The sequence below is a fragment of the Eumetopias jubatus genome, unplaced genomic scaffold (assembly GCF_037043125.1).
Source record: "Eumetopias jubatus isolate StellerSeaLion01/CBP00866 unplaced genomic scaffold, mEumJub1_p1.0 scaffold_12, whole genome shotgun sequence".
Classification (NCBI taxonomy): Eukaryota; Metazoa; Chordata; class Mammalia; order Carnivora; family Otariidae; genus Eumetopias; species Eumetopias jubatus.
In genome coordinates this window covers 26,315,858-26,336,414 of record NW_028274818.1, presented here as the reverse complement: position 1 = coordinate 26,336,414, position 20,557 = coordinate 26,315,858, and the positions used below count along the sequence as shown (strand labels likewise).

General features: G+C 43.7%; 2 protein-coding genes across 15 annotated transcripts in view; both read right to left on the bottom strand.

Annotated features, from left to right (window-relative positions):
* Positions 1-4,812: 4,812 nt before the first annotated feature.
* PIK3C2B (phosphatidylinositol-4-phosphate 3-kinase catalytic subunit type 2 beta) overlaps positions 4,813-20,557 on the bottom strand; it is an 88,641-nt gene continuing 72,896 nt past the window's right edge. For 7 of the 14 annotated variants that reach the window (XR_015766558.1, XR_015766560.1, XR_015766562.1 and 4 more), the window contains 2 exons: positions 11,160-11,460; positions 4,813-8,600 (listed from right to left, as the gene is read on the bottom strand). Coding sequence is in view for 3 of the 14 variants with exons in the window: in XM_028120135.2 (XP_027975936.1) it covers positions 8,582-8,600 (19 nt within the window). In the remaining 11 variants the exon portion in view is untranslated. The remainder of the gene's footprint in view (positions 8,601-11,159; positions 11,461-20,557) is intronic. The other 7 variants (XR_015766567.1, XR_015766564.1, XR_015766563.1 and 4 more) reach the window with 7 other exon arrangements.
* PPP1R15B (protein phosphatase 1 regulatory subunit 15B) lies at positions 12,099-20,311 on the bottom strand. The gene is made up of 2 exons (XM_028120139.2): positions 17,890-20,311; positions 12,099-14,731 (listed from the first exon to the last, which is right to left on the bottom strand). Exons 1-2 carry the CDS (start codon positions 19,789-19,791, stop codon positions 14,510-14,512), a joined length of 2,124 nt encoding a protein of 707 aa, XP_027975940.1. The 5' UTR covers positions 19,792-20,311; the 3' UTR covers positions 12,099-14,509.

Genomic DNA, 20,557 nt, shown 5'->3' with positions numbered 1-20,557 from the left:
ATGGCTAAAACTGGGGCACCTGGGTGGCTGAGTCATTAAGTGTCTGCCTTTGGCTCAGGTCATGATCGCGCAGGGTCCTGGGATCGAGCCCCACATCGGGCTCCCTGCTCCGCGGGAAGCCTGCTTCTCCCTCTGCCACTCCCCCTGCTTCTGTTCCCTCTCTCTCGCTGTGTCTCTCTCTGTCAAATAAATAAAATCTTAAAAAAAAAAAAAAGAAAGAAAAGGCTAAAACTAGTCTGGCAAAGATAAGCACTTAACTTCTGGGCCACGAAGCCCAACAGACACTTTTGGGCTCTCACCTTGGGTAATGCATTTGGGGCTCCAGCCCTCCCTCCTCCCTGCCCTGGGCGCCACCATCTGTTTCTGCACTCGCTGCCCCAGCCATCCCGAAAACCCTACTGTTGCCTGTGCCTTTGTGCCCGGGGGGCCTCCTCCCTCCGCAGAACCCTTCTCTATCTGCTCTTGTCTTCCACTCTCCTGCAAGGCGTAGCCCAGAGAGGAGCCCCCTACACTTGCCCAGCGTTCTGTGCTGATCCTCCCTGTATGGCAATGGACGTTCCTGTCGCCCCACTCCTCGGGAGCACAGACGTCCTCCCTCCCTTCCTTCCTTCCCTGGTTTTATGTTAATCACCCTGTGCTCCTCAGGACTAGTGCCCTCCTTAAGCCCCATCACCCATTTCACCTACCTCCTCCCCCCTCCTTCTGGTAACCACCAGTTTGTTCTCTATAGTTAAGAATCTGTTTCTTGGTTTCTCTCTCTCTCTCTCTCTCTCTCTCTTTTCAGGAACTGTCTTTTAAATCCACTTTTTTGTCTTCATTTTACTCGGCAGTGTTTGGCCACTCCCACTTTCATGAAGCTCTTTTTTTTTCCTCTAGGCCTTCATGACACCACATTCTCCTGGTTTACCTCCCACTTCACTGGCTATTCCTTCCTAATCTCTTGGGTAACTGCTTCATCTCTGCTTAACCTTAAAATGTTGGAGACTCCAAACTTCACCCTCAACCTGGTTCTGTACTCTACCTACACACTGTCCCTAGGTGATCTCCCCCATTGTGTTAAATTCCATCTACATGCTGCTGGCTCCCAGATTTGTCTGAGTCTGACCTCTCCGTTGGGCTTCCGATGTGTATATCCAGTTGTCTACTCCTCCACATGGATGTTTAATAAGTATCTCAAACTTAATGTGGTCAAAATAGAACTCTTGATTTATAGTTCCAAATCTGTTCTCCTGGACTGTTCTTTATTTCAGTATACGGCACAATCAATAATCACCCCATTGCTTGGTCCAAAAACCTAGGAGTAGTGTGACCACCTGTCCTGGTTTGCCTGGGACTTGTCCTTGTTTTAACCCTGAAAACCCTATTCCAGGAAACTCCTCAGTCTCAGGAAAGCCAAGATGGTTGGTCATCTCACCTAGGAGTCACCCAAGATTTCCTCCATTTCCTCACATTCTACATCTAATCGACTGGATCTCCATCCAGATATACCCTCTTTCCTCCTCCACTGCTACCTGGTCCAAGCCTCCATCATGTTCCTCCTAGACCATCCAATACCCTCTTCATCTGGTCTCCCTCCTTCCTTACTTGGCCCACTCATTTTTCATACACTAGCCGGAGGATCTTTACAAAGAGAAAATGATTATAGTACCACACACCTACCAGTTCAAACACTCCAATTACACTTAGAATAAACCCAAATTTCCTTCCTCTGTAAGCTCTACATGATCTGGCCCTTGCTTGCCATCCACTATCATCTCCTAGTTCACTCCCCCTTCTTCCCATCCCTCCCTTCCCCCCATCACCTCATGACTCACTCCCTCCTACCATTCAGGTATGAGGTCAAAGTTACCCTCATGACTATGTCCAGAGTCATTCCCCAAGTTTCTCCCTATCAGATCTTTCTCTTCCATTATCTTCAAGGCTTATATCACCACCTGATGCTATCTTGTTCCATTTTTTTGTTTGTGTATATCAACTCCCCCATCTAAGACGTAAGCTTGAGAGTAGAGACTCTGCCAGTTTTGTTCACATCTGTGTTCTCAGCTCTTGGCTCAGCACACAGTAAGTACTCAGCAAATCTTTGCTGAATAAAAGAATATTCAGCCATAGTACAGGGTCTCTCACTTTGCTCATAAGGGATACTGAATGAACAAATTAATGAGAGTCAACCAAGCTCTGGCTAGGCACTGGGCCCACTTTCATAAGTAAGTTATGATTTTTTAGGAGTTTATGGTTTACTGAGAGACAGATACATAAATCAAGCTTTTAAACTAAGTAGTCATAACAGTTATGCGTATGCTGGGGAGTAAGAAATGTCATAACCTTTTCTTTTCCTTTTATTTTTTTTTAACTAAGTTTTATACCCAACGTGGGGCTTGAACTAATGACCCTGAGATCAAGAATTGTGTGAGATCTGAGATCAAGAGTTGCATGCTCAACTGACTGAGCCAAACAGACACCCCATAATCTTTTATTTTCTTAAATAAAATGTGATTTGCTCCGGGTCTTCATCCCACTAGGGTGGCAGAAAATTTTATCTCAATCACTACTGAGGCACTCTCCCAACCTCTAGAGTCATAAGGAGCTTCCAGGAGTCTAAAAGATCTAGGAAGGACCCTTTAATCTTCTGTCCACTCTGGCCACCTCCCATAATGCTCCTGGCTCAAGCCGTCACCGTTCCTTGAAGAATCAGCTGATTCTTGGCCAAGCTTGGACTTGGGGGAAAGTTTGGATAGGGTGGTTGAGTGGGGGTTTCGTGGGAACAAAACGCTGATTCAAGCCACTCATAAGACCTCTCGAAACCCCCATGCTCTTTTTTGCTCAAGGAAATCGTTCCAAACCTGCTTTTGGTCTATGAATTCTGTCTCTCTTTACCTAAGCCCTGCCTCTCTTTCCCTCCTTCACTGGAACTACCCTACAAGATCTCCCTGAGATGGCTCACCTGGCTGCTTCCTGCAGATGGAGAAGATGCTAAAAATGGTCAGTTATCCATGTAAAGCAGAGTTCTTACATCTCCGCCCCCCAACATACTCCTCTTTCAGAGTTCCCTAGCTCAGTTAATAACATCACCCTCCTCTGTCACCAAAGACAGTAAAGCTGACATGTCATTACTTCAGACCTACACTTGTACAAGAACATTTTGCTTGACCCATTCTCGTTTCTCCTCAGTTCAATCCATCCACCAAATGACCCGAGAGGTAATCCAAAAGAACCAGTTTGACCATGTCACTGCTTTGCTGGCTTGTCTCATGTAGAATGAAATGGACCAAATTTTAGCATGACCTTCAAAGTGCTCTATCTATCATTTAGGGTAAAAACTTCCTCCTCCACTACATTTCTCCATCCCAAACAGCCCATACCCTGCTTGACTTGCCTATTAGCCATTCCCCCAACATGCATTCTATATTCTTCCATTTTTACATTTTCCCTAAAGCCATTTTTCGTACTTGAAATGTCCTTTGCCTCCCTATCCTTTAACTGCTCCCTTTCCCCAACACTTACCCAATTAAGAGTACTCTTTTTTCCAAACTCTAACCCTATTTCCATCTCATCTATGAAGATTTCCTGAAAGGAGTGAAGCAGGGACTCTGGAGCCAGGCTGGCTGTAACTGTCCGTTCTCTGTCATTCTTCCTAGCTGTGTAATCTGGGTTAGGTTAAGATGCTCCGGGTTCTTCTTCTGTAAATTGGGAGATACATAAAATAGATCACATAATTCAGGGCAGAAAGGAAATGGACTACAAATCGGGAATTAATGAGCTAGGACACAAAACACAGCAAAATAATAGAGAAAAATCAATGAAACCAAAAGTTGGTTCTTTGTAAAGATCAATAAAACTGATAAAGCTCCAGTCAGACTGAGAGGAAAAAAAAAAAAAGAGAGAGAGAGAGAAGACATAAAATACAAACACTAGGAATGAAAGAAAAGGAATCACCAATCCTACTGGCAAGACAAGGGTGTTTGCTGTCATCATTTCTATTCAATAATGTACTAAACATCCAAGCCAGTACAGTAATGCAAGAAAAAAGAAATAAAGGGATACAGATTGGAAAGAGAGGCAAACTTTTTATTTATTCTAAGATATAATTATCAATGTATAAAATCTTAAGGTCAGAGGATACAGGATCAATATACAAAAATAAATTGTATTTCCATATATTAAATGCTGCCAAGAATTGGACACTGAATTAAAAAAAAGTACAATCTACAACAGCATCAACAAAAGAAATATTTAGGGATAAAGGTAACAAAATACATACAAGACCAGTATTTTGAAAAATACACAACACTGCTGAGAAGAATTTCAAAAGATCCAAATAAATGGAGGGGTATACTATGTTTATGGATCAAATGCAAATTGCAAATTTATACCAAGTAAGGTTACCACTATAAAACCAGTAGAATAGCAAAACTTCTAAAGACTTAGAATATCAAGTGGTAGGAAGGACATGGGGCCATTGGTACAGCCACTGTGGAAAACTGGAAGTGGTTTCCTTATAAAGTTAAACATATACTTACCATATGATCCAGCAATCTCACTCCTACATTTATCCAGAAAGGAATGAAATGCGTGTCCACAGAAACACTTGTATGCAAATGTTCACAGCAGCTTTAGTCATGATAGCCACAAACTGTAAACAAACAAACCAACTGTCCACCTAAGAGTAAATGAATGAATAAATTGTGGTGTAATCGTACAATGTGATACTACCCAGCAGTTTAAAGGGTAGATGACTGATATACCCAACACCAGAAATGAATTTCAAAAGTATGACACTAGATTAAACAAGCCAGACACGAAAGGGTACATAACTGTATGTAAAATGCCATTTTTATAAAACTCTAGAAAAGGTAAAATAGTGATAAAAAGCAGATCATCAGCTGCCAAAAGCTGCAGGTTGGTTGAATACAAGAGTATGAGGGAGGGGCGCCTGGCTGGCTCGTCGGTAGAGCATATGCAGTTCTTGATCTCGGTGTCTTGAGTTCAAGCCCCACGTTGCATGTAGACCTTAAAAAAAAAGAGAGAGCAGGAGGGAACTTTTTTGGGGTAATGGAAATGCTCTATATTTACCCAATGAGGAAGTGCCTTTCATGACACTGATCAAGTTCCCATGCACCTCATGCTGTCACTTGAAAGATTTGTAATGAAGATATGACATCAACTGATTTAAAACCATAGTTTTAAAGTCATCACTAGTAATACTAGCTTCTCAAAAACATCTCAAGTAGTATAAATAAGCATAATGTATACACTGAAAATAGAATTTTCCACACATTTAATTGCTTTTTTGAAACACACGAATCAATACATTACTTAATTGTGTGTGTTGGCCGGGAGCCTATCCACTGGGAGAAGGCGGCTATGGAAATTGTCACTTGAGTTAAAGCAAAGTATATTGTGCACCTAAGACATTCTGGTTACTATGCTGAGGACCCTTCCAGCAAAGAGGTGGACAGTCTGTAGGAAGAAATGGAAGCGCAAACAGCTACAACTCAGTGTGACATGAACAGTGAGAGAAAGGGCGACAGGGGGCTGTAACACTGAGAACAACGTAATGAACTCCGTGAGGATACACAGATGAAGTCATCATCAGGGAAGCCTTTGGGGGGGAGATGAAACCTGATCAAGGAAGATAAATATTCCCAATGGACCCTGAAGGGGGTCTACGCCAAATGGGAGGCAGAAGAAGGGACACCTGCTGAACATAACTTGTCATCCCCCCTGAAATGACCCGGGAAATTAACTGCAAGAACATGCACCTGCTTCAGCCCTTTGACTTCCCAGCAGGACTTCTCTTCTGTAAGTCAATATTCCTCTAAAAAACTGCCATCTCTTAGGCAGTCCTGGGCCACACCCCCCAGGCCAGTCAAGCTGTGACTCATAGCAGGTTGTCTTGGGGAAGGTCGTCGGAAGTCAACAAAACAAAAAAACTCCTCTGTAAATTCCTGAAGGTAGAAACCACACCCCAAAACCCCAAAAAACATCTCCTCCGCTTGCTACTCAGTCAAATCCAGCAGAAACACAAGGCAGGAAGAGCACCACTGTAATACAGCTGAAAGGTGGCCCAGCCACTGCAGGCAGAGAAAACCGTATGCAAACACACACCGGCCTTCCATTCTGCACACCGGAAGTGTGTGTGCTGGGGGCAGCGCCTCGGGGCCAATACCAACTTACCAAAGAACAGTCCTGGTACCACCTGGTCTTGGCTGCTAGCTCTAAGAGGGAAACAGAGAACAGCATGAGACCCCGGCCCAGCAGTTCTTTAGGCTCTTTTCCTCCTTCCAAGCCTGTCCCATGTACAACTCCATAATCAGACATAGTGACTCTCCATACCTCGAGCAACGTGGCACCCTCTCTCTCCGCTCCCTGAGAAGGACTGCCCTGGTTCACAGGAATGCAATAGGAAGCAGAATGCTGAGCAGATAGGTAAGGGAGATGAAGCCCTAACTGGAAAAACCCCGATCCAGAAAACCCAGCAAATAGCCGTACATCAGCCTCTTAGATTTCACCCCTAATCTCCTAATTATTCTCCCTCCTTGGAGAGCAGGAACCATCAATTCATGTGTTTGTGTTCGACCTCAAATCGTGGTTCTCCCTTAAGGAACAGTTACCACAAAAAGGATGGTTACCACAAAAAGGTGGAGTCACAGTGGGCAGGCCTGGCATGGGCAGGGCAGGGCAGGGCAGTTCTCCAGCTTGTTTATACACCCAGGGAATGACCTCCAAGGGAGCAACACCCGTCACATTAGTAATCGTGGGGATCCGTCAGGCGCTTCGAGATGGTAACGCCATCTAGTGGAATCAACAGACCATCTCTAGCAACCCACAGCCGGTCTTCGGCCACAAATAAACCTGCTGGTGTTGTGGGAAGAATACTTTGGTATTATTGATACAGAATACTAATTCTGGAAAAGGAAGGTCTCAGCTGATTTGCTCACATATGAAATTCATGCACCTTATTAATGACACTCAAATTAACTGATGCGGTATCCCTAGCCAGGTTGAAATTTGTAATTACATTCTACAAATTTAGAGCTTACTGCAACTTCTCTGTAAGGACTTTTCAGTTCCGTGATTCAACATCAGCTATGATCGTGGCATGTTTGTTTCTAATCAGACACGGCTGTGTTGATGTAATCTCGGTAAAGGCTATATGAGAGGTGACTTTAGGAAAGTGATTAACTCGGGGCACCTGCCTGGCTCAATCGGAAGAACACACAACTCTTGATCTTGTGAGTTTGAGCCTCACACTGGGTATAGAGATTACAAAAATAAATAAATAAACTTTTTAAAAAAGTGATTAACTCCTTCAAATCTTTGTTGAATATCTACAGTTCTAGGCTCTGGGCTCAGAAACAAGACAAACAAGATCCCTGCCCTCACAGCATTTACCGATTAGTGAGGGTGGCAGCACACAAGGAACAGATGCAAATGTTAACAAGATGAGGTCAGAATGAATATAATTTAAAAGGGCAAAGGGAGAGGGAAAGGAAGGGTCATGGTGCTTTTGAGATCCAAAGAGCTCATCTTCTTATGATGAAAATTGTTTTTTACAGATTTTGTTTACTTATTTGAGAGTGAGCAAGAGAGAGAGCATGAGTGGTGGGGGGGGCAGAGGGAGAAGCAGACTCCCCCTAAGGAGGGACCCTGGGATCATGACCTGGGCCAAAGGCAGACACTTAACCAACTGAGCCACCGAGGTGCCCCCTCATAATGAAATGTTTTTAAAGACAACCATTCCTGGGGCACCTGGATGGCTCAGTTAGTTAAGCATTCAACTCTTGAGCTCAGGGTTGTGAGTTCAAGCTCTGCACTCCACACTGGGCAAGGAGCCTACTTAAAAAAAAAAAAAAAAATAGGGGCACCTGGGTGGCTCACTTGGTTAAGCATCTGCCTTCAACTCAGGTCATGATCTCCGGGTCCTAGGATTCAGCTCCCCATCATGTTCCCTGCTCTTCGGGGAGTCTGCTTCTCCCTCTCCCTCTGCCCCTCCCTACCCACCCCCATGCTCTCTCTCTCAGTCTCTCTCAAATGGATAAATAAAATTTTTAAATAAATAAAAATAAAGACAACTGTTTCAGAATAAATATGCATATGAGTTTTCAAAGCTTTTTTGGGACTCCTCTCTGGTTTTTGCCTGCAGAGCCAATGTATGAACTCCGTCAAGAAAAGCAGCCTTGGGGCGCCTGGCTGGCTCAGTCGGTGGAGCATGCAACTCTTCATATCGGGGTTATGAGTTTGAGCTCCATGTTGGGTGTAAAGATTACTTAAAAATAAGATCTTTAAACAAAAAACAAAAAACACAGAAAGAAAAGCAGGTAACTCAAAGCAGCATACTGCATGCAGCTTTACCATCACCTCTTTCTTTGACCCTGAACATCTTTGGGATATTTCTGAAAATTAATCCAGTCCCAAACCCTATATATGGTAACCTAAGGTTCTGGTGGGAAAGTATGCAGCAAGCTCTGGAGAGAGTTAAAAATTCCGTGAGGTCCTTTCTTCCTCTTGGTGGACAGTATCTCTAATGAATGCACACCTCTGGAAATTGTGCTGTTCTTTTCTTTTGCTATGGAGGTCCTCATCATCTTCTAGGGAAGGACCTATAAAACAATAGTAAAAAAAAAAAGTATAAATATATATTCAGCAAACAATGGCAGGAGGAGACAGAGAAAAGGATAGTACTAAGATGAAGGGAAGAATAAAAGATTAAAAGAACAAAACCGCCTGGGGTTGAGGAACTGCCAGGCATGGGGGGGTGAAAAAAATTTTTTTAAATAAAAATAATAAAAGAACAAGACCTCATAAATCACTCCCAAGATCGTCCCTTGTAGTTCAGCTTTCTAAACCTTGTCCTCATCAGATCCCGAGGGTATCTTCCCAATGGTTCAGGCAACCCACTTTCCATAAACCAGGCTTCCCCTATCTTTCCTGGTGAGATTAAGGAGTCTGCTCATGGTAAAACAGTGATGCAACTCAAATTATTACACAGACACATACCCCCACCTCCACCCCCCGCATTCTCCATTTAATGTGTACAATGGTTTCTTTAAATTCCCTGATAGCAAACTTGTCACTAAAACATATTAATTGAAAACAATATAACTCGGGCGCCTGGGTGGCTCAGTTGGTTAAGCGACTGCCTTCGGCTCAGGTCATGATCCTGGAGTCCCGGGATCGAGTCCCGCATCAGGCTCCCTGCTCAGCAGGGAGTCTGCTTCTCCCTCTGACCCTCTTCCCTCTCGTGCTCTCTATCTCTCATTCTCTCTCTATCAAATAAATAAATAAAATCTATAAAAAAGGATTTAAAAAAATAAAAAAAAAGAAAACAATATAACTCTGGCTTGATGAATCCTCAAAGTGAGCAGGGTTAGAAGAGATCTATGTATCCTACTTATTACCCCTACTGCTATAGATCTTTGAGAGAGGGGGGGAGGGGCAGAGGGAGCATGATAATGCTACCTTTGTATTTTAAAGTCGCAACTGACCGACACGAACTTAGCCTCCCCACAAACTTAGCCTCCCCGGAGCAAATCCAGGGAGAAAAAGACTGATGTTTTGTATTGATCATAAAGCATTCAACCGAGTCCATAAGGAAAAGATCCTAATTACCAATACAGAAGGATTCTAAACAATTAACATTTGTGTTAAAATCCTTAAAATGAAGAAGTATAAAAACCTCTTTATACTTGGGGCAACTGAGTGGCTCAGTCGTTAAGCATCTGCCTTCGGCTCAGGTCATGATCCCGGGGTCCTGGGATCGAACCCCACGTGGGGCTCTCTGCTCAGCGGGAAGCCTGCTTCTCCCTCTCCCACTCCCCCTGCTTGTGTTCCCTCTCTCGCTGTGTCTGTCAAATAAATAAATGAAATCTTAAACAAAAAAAAAAAACCTTTTCATACATATAAAAAGAAATTAAGGGGCGCCTGGGTGGCTCGGTCAGTTAAGCATCTGCCTTTGGCTCACAATCTCAGGGTCCTGGGGTTGAGCCCTGCGTCGGGCTCCCTGCTCAGTGAGGAGTCTGCCTCTCCCTCTGCCTCTCTCCCTCTCCCTCTCTCAAATAAATAAATAAAATCTTAAAAAAAAATTCTCTCACCTCAAGAAGGTACACTGGTTAGTTAGCATACTTACCTTTTACAATGTAAGAACGCTTTTATAGATTTCCCTATTACTTTTATAAATAACATTTTTTTTAATTTCTTTTTTTTTAAAGATTTTATTTATTTATTTGACGTAGAGAGAGAGAACAAGTAGGCAGAGAGGCAGGCAGAGGGAGAGGGAGAAGCAGGCTCCCCGCTCAAGGACTCAATCCCCGGACCCTGGGATCATGACCTGAGCTGAAGGCAGACGCTTAACCGACTGAGCCACCCAGGCGCCCCTATAAATAACATTTTTTGTGAGAAAAAAACTGAAGATATTTCCACTTTTTTTTAAAGATACATATAGAGGATCCAAAGAAAGTCTCCAAATGAGACCACCAAATTCCTAAATCTGTAACTTTCAAAATTTGAGGTCAACATTTGCTTTAAACTTTCTATTAAAGTAGAAAAAAAACCCCACAATTTCTATATGAGACCGAGTCATAGCAAGGGCGCCTGGGTGGTTCATTCGGTTGTGTCTGCCTTCGGCTCAGGTCGTGATCCCGGGGTCCCGGGATCGAGCCCCGCGTCTGGCTCCCTGCTCGGGGGGAAGCCTGCTTCTCCCCTTCCCACTCCCCCTGCTTGTGTTCCCTCTCTCGCTGTGTCTGTCAAATAAATGAATAAAATCTTTAAAAAAAAAAAAGTCATAGCAGTAAATCTGGCTTGATGTGAACATGGCTATTTTCATAAACCTTCCTGGAGAGAGCCAAAAATGCTTAAATTAACCCCAAGATGGTAATAAAAAAGTATAACCTGGGGTTGTCAATTCAATTTGTACTAAATACTGATTACTTGCAATTACGTTTCTTTCCTTCTGGGTCAGAAATAGATCTTTAATAAATTTTTCTTCATTAGCTAGGAAGATCCAAGTACCTAAATGAAGAGTGCTATTATGCCTTAATCCATTAATAGGCTCGCTATAATCCAAATGTTTGTCTTTTTTCAGGGTACAAAGTTTGATTTTTCTGATGCTACCATCACATTTAGGCAACATTGTAAATGGGAGTACGCCATGATTTACATACCATAGTTATCATGGATAATAATGTACCAACTAGGGGCACCCGGGTGGCTCAGTTGTTGGGCGGCTGCCTTCGGCTCAGGTCATGATCCCGGGGGTCCTGGGATTGAGCCCCGCATTGGGCTTCCTGCTCGGTGGGGGGCCTGCTTCTCCCTCTCCCACTCCCCCTGCTTGTGTTCCTGCTCTCGCTGTGTCTCGCTGTCAAATAAATAAAATCTTAAAAAAAAAAAAAGAGGGGGGTGGGTGCCACCAAGTCTCCATCTGGCCCGGTACCACTAGAAGTGAATAAACTCCAGAGGGTCAGCCTGGGAAAAAAAAAAAATTTTCTTTAAATAATAATAATGTACCAACTAGAGAAAAGTTAATTTCCCTGCTACTTAAGAGAAACACTAGGGGTGCCTGGGTGGCTCAGTCAGTTAAGCATGGTCCCAGGGTCCTGGGATGGAGCCCCATGTTAGTCTCCGTGCCCAGCAGGGAGTCTGCTTCTCCCTCTCCCTCTCCACCCGGCTCATGCTCTCTCCCTCACTCTCTGCAGCAAATAAAAATTTAAAAAAGAAAAAAAAAAAAGGTAAACACTATGCTAAGCCCAGCATGTGAATTTATTTTACTGCTCCTGTGAATACTCCATTGTTTTCTCAGTAGCAGAAGTGGATGACTGGGGCCAATTTTGGAATCAAAACCCCAGTCTCTAAGAAGGGCATTTCATACTCTAAGAGCCAAATTCGCCTTTCTATTGAAATGTGGTTTGCAATCCTCTGTCCCCTTAAAATTCCTCCCCTTCAACAAGCGCGACGTGCAATTTACATGTCCCCGTGACCTTTTTAAACCACAGCAATTTGTTCGGCACCTCTAAGTTTATAGTGCTTCTCCAAAAATACCCGATTTAATCCTGAAAATTCAGCTAAGTCCAAAGCTAATGTAAAATACTAGGAAACACACAATATAAACTTGAACCAAAATACCATGTAACATTTAATAATTGCAAATATACTTATTACAATTTACAGATTAGTTAAAGTTATATACACAAATATAATTTTAGCTATAAAATCCCAACAAACTGGTTACATTGAAGTCACTGGATCTGTAGAAGCCAATTAAGTCTTCTAGTCCCCTAAATTCACCTCCCTTAAATTATACAAAAATAAAATCTGATAGTTTTGATTTCAAGTTAAAGATGAAGAGGTGCTGTTATCACATTGCAACACTCAGAAAAGGAAATTTTACCTGTCTGTATGCCTTCACATGCTACATTGATACTTAAAGCACCATTATAAGACTTTAAATGTGTACAATGTTCAATTACAACTTCCAAGTTTAACTTTGCTCTAACAACTAGGATTGGGATGAAATGACAAGAATTGTTTCTCCTTCAGTCCAACTTAAAAACAGCCCCTTCTGTCCTTTTTGTCACTGTCTCAATCACTTCTTTTAAAGGAGGGTAGTAAATGGGAGAATTCTTCACCAAGCTTTTACTGTACTCATTTGGTAGCGAGGTTGGAATCCCAAGGGAACAAGTTTCCAAAATCCAATCAATGTCAAGCTATCCCATTATTTTCAACTATGCAGAGGTGCTAGATTTCAGACTAAGCCGTGAAATAAAACAGTATACTTCAGTCTGGTTTTAAAAAAATGCCTTTACATTTCAGAAAGTTTTTTTTCAAGGCAGATGATCCCTTCTTCCCAACTGACACAGCTGGTGCTTAAAACCAGCCTGTTTTCACAGTGTTACAGCAGGACTCTGCAAATGCATCCCCTATGATTACCTAAAGTGGAGGTGCACAACACACATTGAATAAGGGCTCTGCAAATATTGGACCAGCTTTCAAGTTGTACTCTTGGCGTGTTTATGTACGAATATATATGTTATCACTGGAGGCAGTTCTTAGAGCAAACCAGATAGAAATAAAATAATGACCAGGTAGACTGTAAACTGAGGTAGTAACTCTGCAAGCACTTCTGACAAAAAATTTGTCCCCACACTGAAACAAGTTCAAACTTAAGAGGCCACCTGCTCTACTCATGTTTTCCATTACCTGCAACAAGAGGCACATGGGGCAAAAACAGACCAGTAAGAAGCTGACAAACATTACCTCAGCCTAACAGAGGCACACCATGTCCAGCTAAACAAAGGACAACCAGTCACTGCAAAAACTTCAATTCAAAAGTAAACTCTGGGCTAAAAATAGTTAAGACTCTGTATTGTTAAGTCTATAGTACCATCCTTTCCTGAAAGCTACAGGCCTTGTCATTACTTCTCTAACAGTAGAACACAATAAACTTGGAGATTGATTAAGTCTCTATTTTACATTGCTAACTGGAAAATTCAGAAGTGCCCATTTCCAAGTTTATAGTGTCACCCTGACAGGTTTTAAAAGTGACAGTGCTGAAGCATGAGATTAGTAACACTGGTTTTCTGTTGACAGCATATAAAACAAAAACAAATTGCTCTGAGAAGTCTCCTAGTTCCTTCCTAGGAAAATTCTTGGCTTTTCAATTTAAAAAGTGTCTATGCTGCAACTATTACTTTCTGGAGTCTTTTACAACAACTTCTACCTGTTGAAACACACAAAGAACCATTTAACTGGAATGACAATCACACACACAGAACCCTCTCCAAGAAACAGTTTGCACAGAAGTTAAACATATGAGATGTTAAAATTTGGCAGAAAGATGCAGCTTTCCCAAAGCAGCAGAGAGTACTGCACAAATAAGTTTTGTGGCGGTCCTTGGAAAGGTAAAATTTAACCTATAAAAGCCCACCACGCATGTCCATCCAAAGTCATTTTTAGAAGGGAAAAACAAAGTTGACACAAGGTAATTTAAGTTGGTAGCATATACAAGATTATTTTCTTAACCTTAAAGCTAGAAGGACCACATCACTGAAATAAAAAATAGAGAAAACATAAAAGCCCATTAACTTGTTGGCTGGGGAGAGCCCAAAGTTTTCAGACAGGTACACATAATTTAAATTAGAATGGAAAATGGGCTTTGAACCCTATAAATACTGTTTCCCAAGGAAATCAGTTTTGAAAATGCAAAATTCCACCTTAAAAGGTCCCCTTTACACCTCAGCAAGCACATGACATTTAAAAATACACCCAACTGAATCAAAAAAGGGAGTATTAGAAATCACACCATCTCATCCTTCATTACCAGGGCTTGCCTTCAAACCTGGCCATCTCTGAGTGGGATCAGTTACAAAAAAAAATGTTAAACTAGGTCTCTGGATCCAAGCTGCATATCCTCTTAAAAAAAAAAAAAAAAAAAAGGACAGCTGCCAATTTTTGTTTTTAAAAGAAACCTCTCAAGTAAGAGGTAGTGTACGCTCGAGTTAGAGGCCGTCAAATCATCTTAACATTGCTTAAAAGCATTAAGTCCTTTGAAGCATGTTTCCTGGAATCTATTAAACATTCTTTCTCTGTGCTCAAACGTCAAGCAATATCCAATAGCATCTTCTGTTTCTTGAATTCGTTTCTGGAACCTGCACCCATCCCGTGCAAATTCTTCCCATGGTCCTTTGCGGTCCTCATCACCACTTATATAATACTCAGTAACTTCTTCCAGGAAAGTTACCTATAAAGACAAAGACTAATTTTAATCATGCTCTAGGATCTTAAAATCACCATTGAAGTAATTAACCCTTTATGCTACTAATTCTTTGAGAATATCAAATATCCAAATATCTTACAGGAATATTTGGTTTCAACTGTAACAGAAGAAAAAAGTAAGTTCTGACTGACTAGATGGCATCTCAGTAAAAAGTGAGCGAACTCCATCTTGATTTCCTTCACACATACAAACACACACACACACACTCCTGCCCCCATCTGTCATCCTGTCATCCCTCCTCCCTCCCCTTGGCTTTTGGTGTTAATAAAATGAATCCAGATGGGGAACTGAGAATTTCCTGATGTTATCAGTCCTTTTGTCTTTTTTTAATCCTTAGGGAAATACAGTTCTGTGACACTCTTCCTCCAAAATGACAAATGTTTCCCAAAAAATTTTCCAGAAATATTTGAAATAGTTATTAGTCAGTATTAGTCAATGCTTTTATTACAGCACAAAAGCTTTAACAAAGAACTTCACCAATTTCTAGTCTTCCTTTTTCCTTTTAAACACAATTTCACTTTTCAGTGCTTTCCAATTTTTGCATCATAAACACATAGTGTTACTCTTATTATTGCTTTTGTAATGAGACTATAGAAAAAGTTATTTAGTAAACAAAATGCAGCCAAGTTAACCTATCTTTAAGGTTATGTTACTAGGGGCGCCTGGGTGGCTCAGTCGTTAAGCGTCTGCCTTCGGCTCAGGTCACGATCCCGGGGTCCTGGGATCGAGCCCCGCATCGGGCTCCCTGCTCCACGGGAAGCCTGCTTCTCCCTCTCCCACTCCCCCTGCTTGTGTTCCCTCTCGCTGTGTCTCTCTCTGTCAAATAAATAAATAAAATCTTTAAAAAAATAAAAAATAAATACTATATACATGATTTCATGTAAAGAGTTAAAGTCCCTTTTAATCCCTACTTAATTTCCAGCATAGACGTTTCTTTCAAACACAGCAAACTACGAAAGTAAATACTTGCTTTAAAAATATGTTCAATAGTTACATCAGCTAATCCCACCGTGGCCTACTCCTTTCATTCCCTTTACATCAGGCCACGGAATGCCCTGGAGGACAATTAGCAGGTCTGTAACATCTTACTAGATATTGCATTCTAGAGTTACTCATTGTATCACTAAAATAAATAACGGCAGCAGCATTTATATGTTTACCACATGCCAGGCTCATTTCAGAGGACTTTATAATTTTTATCTCATTTAATCCTCAGAGCAACCCTATAGGGTCTGTACTACTATCACCTCCATTGTATAGATAAGGAAAGAGAGGTTAACGGACTTGTTTCCAATCATACAGCCTCCCTCTGGTGTAGTAATCAGGATTCAAACCTGGAGTATGGCTCCACAATCTGCACTGTGTTATGTCAATGACACAGGCATTTTAAGTCTCACTCTAAAAATCAAGCACTACCCATTATTCCCATAAAGCTAAAGAATGGCAAGTGGTCAAAGGCTGCCAAAATAATTTTACCATATTTTAGACATAATCTTTTATAAATGTTCCTTCTTGTTCAGTCAGTAGTCTCACATCTACTTGACTCATCTCATCTTTGCTCAATGAGCAAGCCAAAATGAGACATGAGACTGGCCTGAGGTCCCTGAACAGTAATAGCTACCAATTAAAGGCAAGGCGATGAATGAGGAGTTTTACACACTCATCTCATTTAAATCATGTAATAATTCACACAATATTTATAATTATTATTCCCATCAGATAAATGAGTGAACCAAGGCCATGAGAAGTCAAGTTACTTTGCAGGTCTGGCTGTCTTCCCAAATTTCTTGGCCCTAACCACTCAGCAGGAGGGAACACAGGCCTCCAGATACCAAATGCTCATTCTGTTGCTCCACTTACCAATCAGGCCTCGGTTTTTTAACCTATTCACTAATAGGTTTTACCTACAGGTTTACTAACAGGTTTTAACCTATTCACTAATAACTAAATAGGTCATTTTGTCAGGGTCCCCTAAGAGTAAACAGAAAATATCTTTTATGACAGCATTTACGTATGTGTGAACTAAATTTTTAACCATGACCTATTCTACAGGTGAGACGTAAGGTTATCACCATGTAGAGGTATTTTCTACCCAGGAAGTATCTCAAAGGAACGAAGCTGGCCATGTGGAGCCAACAGATTATGGCACTGTCCACCTGAAACTTTCTAATGCGGCAGAATCTGAGGTCAAAAATAACTTACCCTCCTTTGTCTTTCAGATAAGTGTACAGAAAACTAAAGAAACTTGCCCTCTACAATAAAAGATACCCTGTGTGTTTGGGGGAATTCCTCTCCAGTTAATAACTTTTGCTGAATAAATAGTAGAAGGAAAAAATAAAGCAATTCCAAAGAACCTCCCCAAATAAGATTAACCTGACAATGTGTTGAAAGAGTAAAACGTTTTAAGACGAGCTTAGGAACAGGAAGCAGCTACTCAAGATAAATCAAATAGGTAACCAAACATCATTGTTACAAATGATTATTAACCTGAGGGTGGCCACTGATAACTAGTATTGCGTTCTTCAGAAACGGCAGTACTATTTCCTGTATTATTACTGTCAAAATCATGTTCACATCAAAAAGTTTTTACACTGAAATTAGTATCTTCTTTGATGGCAAACTTGCTACTTGGTACTATTATCCCTCTGGGCTCTAACAGGAATGAAGACACTTGTTATCCTCTAAATATTAGGTGTCCACAAATAACAAATTACAATTAATACCATTTAAATACTCTATAAGGGGACCTGACCAATCTCCAGAAGAATTGTGTATACACAAGGTGTAATTTTTCTGTTCCATAAAAAAGAAAGAAAAGTTGAAGATTATATGGAAACAGCCCAGAGATACAAACCCAAATGAAAAGGACACTTTCCTGCTAACACCTATACCCCAGCATTTTCGATTTGGATAGGAACAACATTCCACAGAAGGGAAGAAGGCAGGTGGTGGTTATATGGGGGGCGGGGGGGTCATTTCTTAATCCAAGTACAGAAGCTTAGAGCCCTTCCTCAAAAATATGCTCTACTACTATGCCTCCAGAAGAGTCATGCTACTGTATTTAACCGTATCAAAACAGTACAAATTATCAGGCACGGTAAAAAAAAAAAGAAAAACCAAACCTTTTTTCTCTTGATATGCGTGCGTCTTTCTCCAGAAAGAACCCCACCGGGTACCAAGTCTGGATCTTCACTTTCTCGGCTCCCCAACAGCTGCACATCACAAGATAGTAAGGTTTGACAATCAGAAATGGCCACAGTGGGCTCAGACAGGCCCTCTGAGCCGCAAGAGCCTTTCCAATTTTTCCCTGATGTTTGAAAAGGAGCCTTAAAATTTAAAAGGTTGTAGGGGTCATCGGAATTACAGAAAGAGTTCCACAGTTTGAGACTCTCTGCTTCATCTGCACTAGATTCCCAGTCATCTTCCTCCCCAGAATTATGGTCAGGAGACTCGGGAAGGCTTCCAATCTGGGGAGAATTCTCTAGAGCAGACTTGTCAGAGGAATCCTTCTCTGAGTCAGAAGGGTCTCCAGGAACAATTCTGGCAGCAGTCTGAATTGTTGCCGTGAAGTTTCGGGGATTATAAGGATCTACACTATAGAAAGAGTTCCAAAGGTGAAGCCCTTCAGAGTCTTGTTCAAGGTCTGATTCGTCGGAGAGTGAGCTATCACTATCAAAACCATCATCCTCAGCTTCCTCATCCCAATCCTCACCTTCGGAATCAGAACTTGTTTCTAGGTCACTGGATGCACCTCCCAAAATGTAATCTATCAGTCTGTTACTACAAGCTGGCCTGGTGGAAATGAGAATGTCATCTTCTAGGTCTGAGGAGTCCCCGACACTTATTTGGTCCTCTCCAGGCTCTTTTTCCACAGGCACCTCACCAGACGGGCAACCTTCCGAGAGGTCCTGTTTTTCCAAAGCAAGTGGAACCTCTTTCGTCAACGATGCGATCTTTCCTTCGGTGGGTTCCTGGGCGGTTCCGGAAACGGCTCCAACAGAGGGAACACACTGTGTGGGACTATCTCCGCCGGGTTTCAGATCCATCCGGAGCAAGCTGTGTTCCTCCTCCAGGCTGTGGTAGCCATTATCTTGGTCTGGGGTGGGTAATGCTTCCCCCTTTCTGGCCTGCTGAAGGAACTCCAGCCGTTTCGTGCGAAGATGGTGGATTTCTGGCAGGCCCTCTCTAGAAGGAGGCGGACATCCCTGCCGCGTGGAGCAAACGACGTCTGCCTTCAGCGGGCGGGGAGGATCAAGGTCTTCAGTCAGACAGGTGCCCTCTGGGCTGAGGGTCTGGAAATCAACAGGTTCGCCACTTCCCACGCTGTTCTGATAGCCAAGCCCCACCCGGGGCACGCAGTCCCGATAGGTGGGGTTCAACAAATAGACGACGCTGATACTGCTTAAACGCCGAACGGGTAGAGGGCCGGCGGGCGAAGAGCCAAGTTCCCGGTTAGAGCACAGATGGCCTTGAAGGCCACTCGGTAACAGCTCCATTCCGCACAGCTGCTGCTCTAACGGAATAGCGTGTGCGGCAGGGTCCAGAACTCTAGCCTGGGCTTTGAGTTCCAATTCTAGATCTGAGGACGAGCACTGCCAGTGGATCCCCTCCTCCAGCCAATCGAGGGAACTGGCAGTAGAGTCGTCCGAGGGGTCGAGCCGCAGCGAACTCAAAGATTTCTGCGCCGGGGGGACGGCTGGGTCCTCCCGAGCCTTCAAGGCTCTGAGAGCGCTGTAACCTCCAGCAAAATCTAGCCATTTGGTCGGGATCATCCCGCCGAAAAGCTGGCTCCAAATCAGCGGCTTCTGAAGCAGGCTGGGGAGCGGCGCCAAGAGCTGGGAAAGCAGCTTCATCCAGAAGCCGGTCCGAGCCTGGGGCTGGGGGGGAGCAGCCAGTCTGGGGTCCCCGGGGTGTTCCGAGGCAGGAGGTGTGGGCAACTTGGAAGTGCCGGGTTGCGGGCGCCGGGGAAAGAAAGGCAGCCAGAACCGGGAGCCCGGCCGCGATCCGTCTGCTGCCGGCTCCATGTCCTTGTTCTAGGCAGTCTCTCGGCGCTGCAAGTCGGACGGGATTCGGAGAGGCCTAAGCAGTCTTGGCCTTGCTGCGCGGCGGACTCGGGGCCCCAGGCCGATCGCCCGGCCAGGTGAAGAGCCACAGGGGGAAGCGGCTTCGGCCGCGGGCGGCAGACCACAGTCCGGAACGACAGGCGCAGGACGCAGCGGCCGAGACGACACTCATCCTGACGGGAAGGAGATGTCCTAGTCCGCTCGAGGCGTCTCCACCATTAACAGAGCCCTCCCGCGGCGACTGCGACGACTTCCCAGAAAGACGGGCCGTTAAAAAGGCCCCTCGGCAGCGCGACCCCGGAAGGGCTGGGCAGGCGGGCGCGGGTAGAAGCGAAGCCCAAAATGGCCGCTGGGCCAGCACGGAGCAGAACACCCACAAGCAAGAGGACGAGACGAAGGATGGCGGCTGGCTACGCCACCAGCCCCGCGTCGCCCAACGTCACTCGCAGAGCCCGGCGGGCGGGCCTTTCCGGACTCCTCCGAGCGGCCGCTCATTGGTCTCGCGCGATTCCCTGTCGGCTTCCTTACTCTCGGCCGACCCAGCACTCGCGCCGGAGGTTGCATCAGCCGGGCCGAGGCTCTACGCGTGCGCACTTGTTCCCTGGTGGTCTCCTAGGAGACCGCCGCGCCTCGGCGTCCCCCGCCCCGCTCCGCCCTCTGGGCGAAAGGGGAAGTTACCAGATAACACAAGAATTCCCGGAAGCCCTTTTAAGGGCCTAATACACGC

What these genes read in the sequence shown, in the direction of transcription:
- PPP1R15B (XM_028120139.2), bottom strand. Translation starts at nt 19,791, where the DNA reads ATGGAGCCGGCAGCAGACGGATCGCGGCCGGGCTCCCGGTTCTGGCTG. An exon ending in CGCATATCAAGAGAAAAAAG is followed by an intron (nt 14,732 to 17,889) that starts GTTTGGTTTTTC and finishes TTGTCTTTATAG; the next exon opens with GTAACTTTCCTGGAAGAAGT.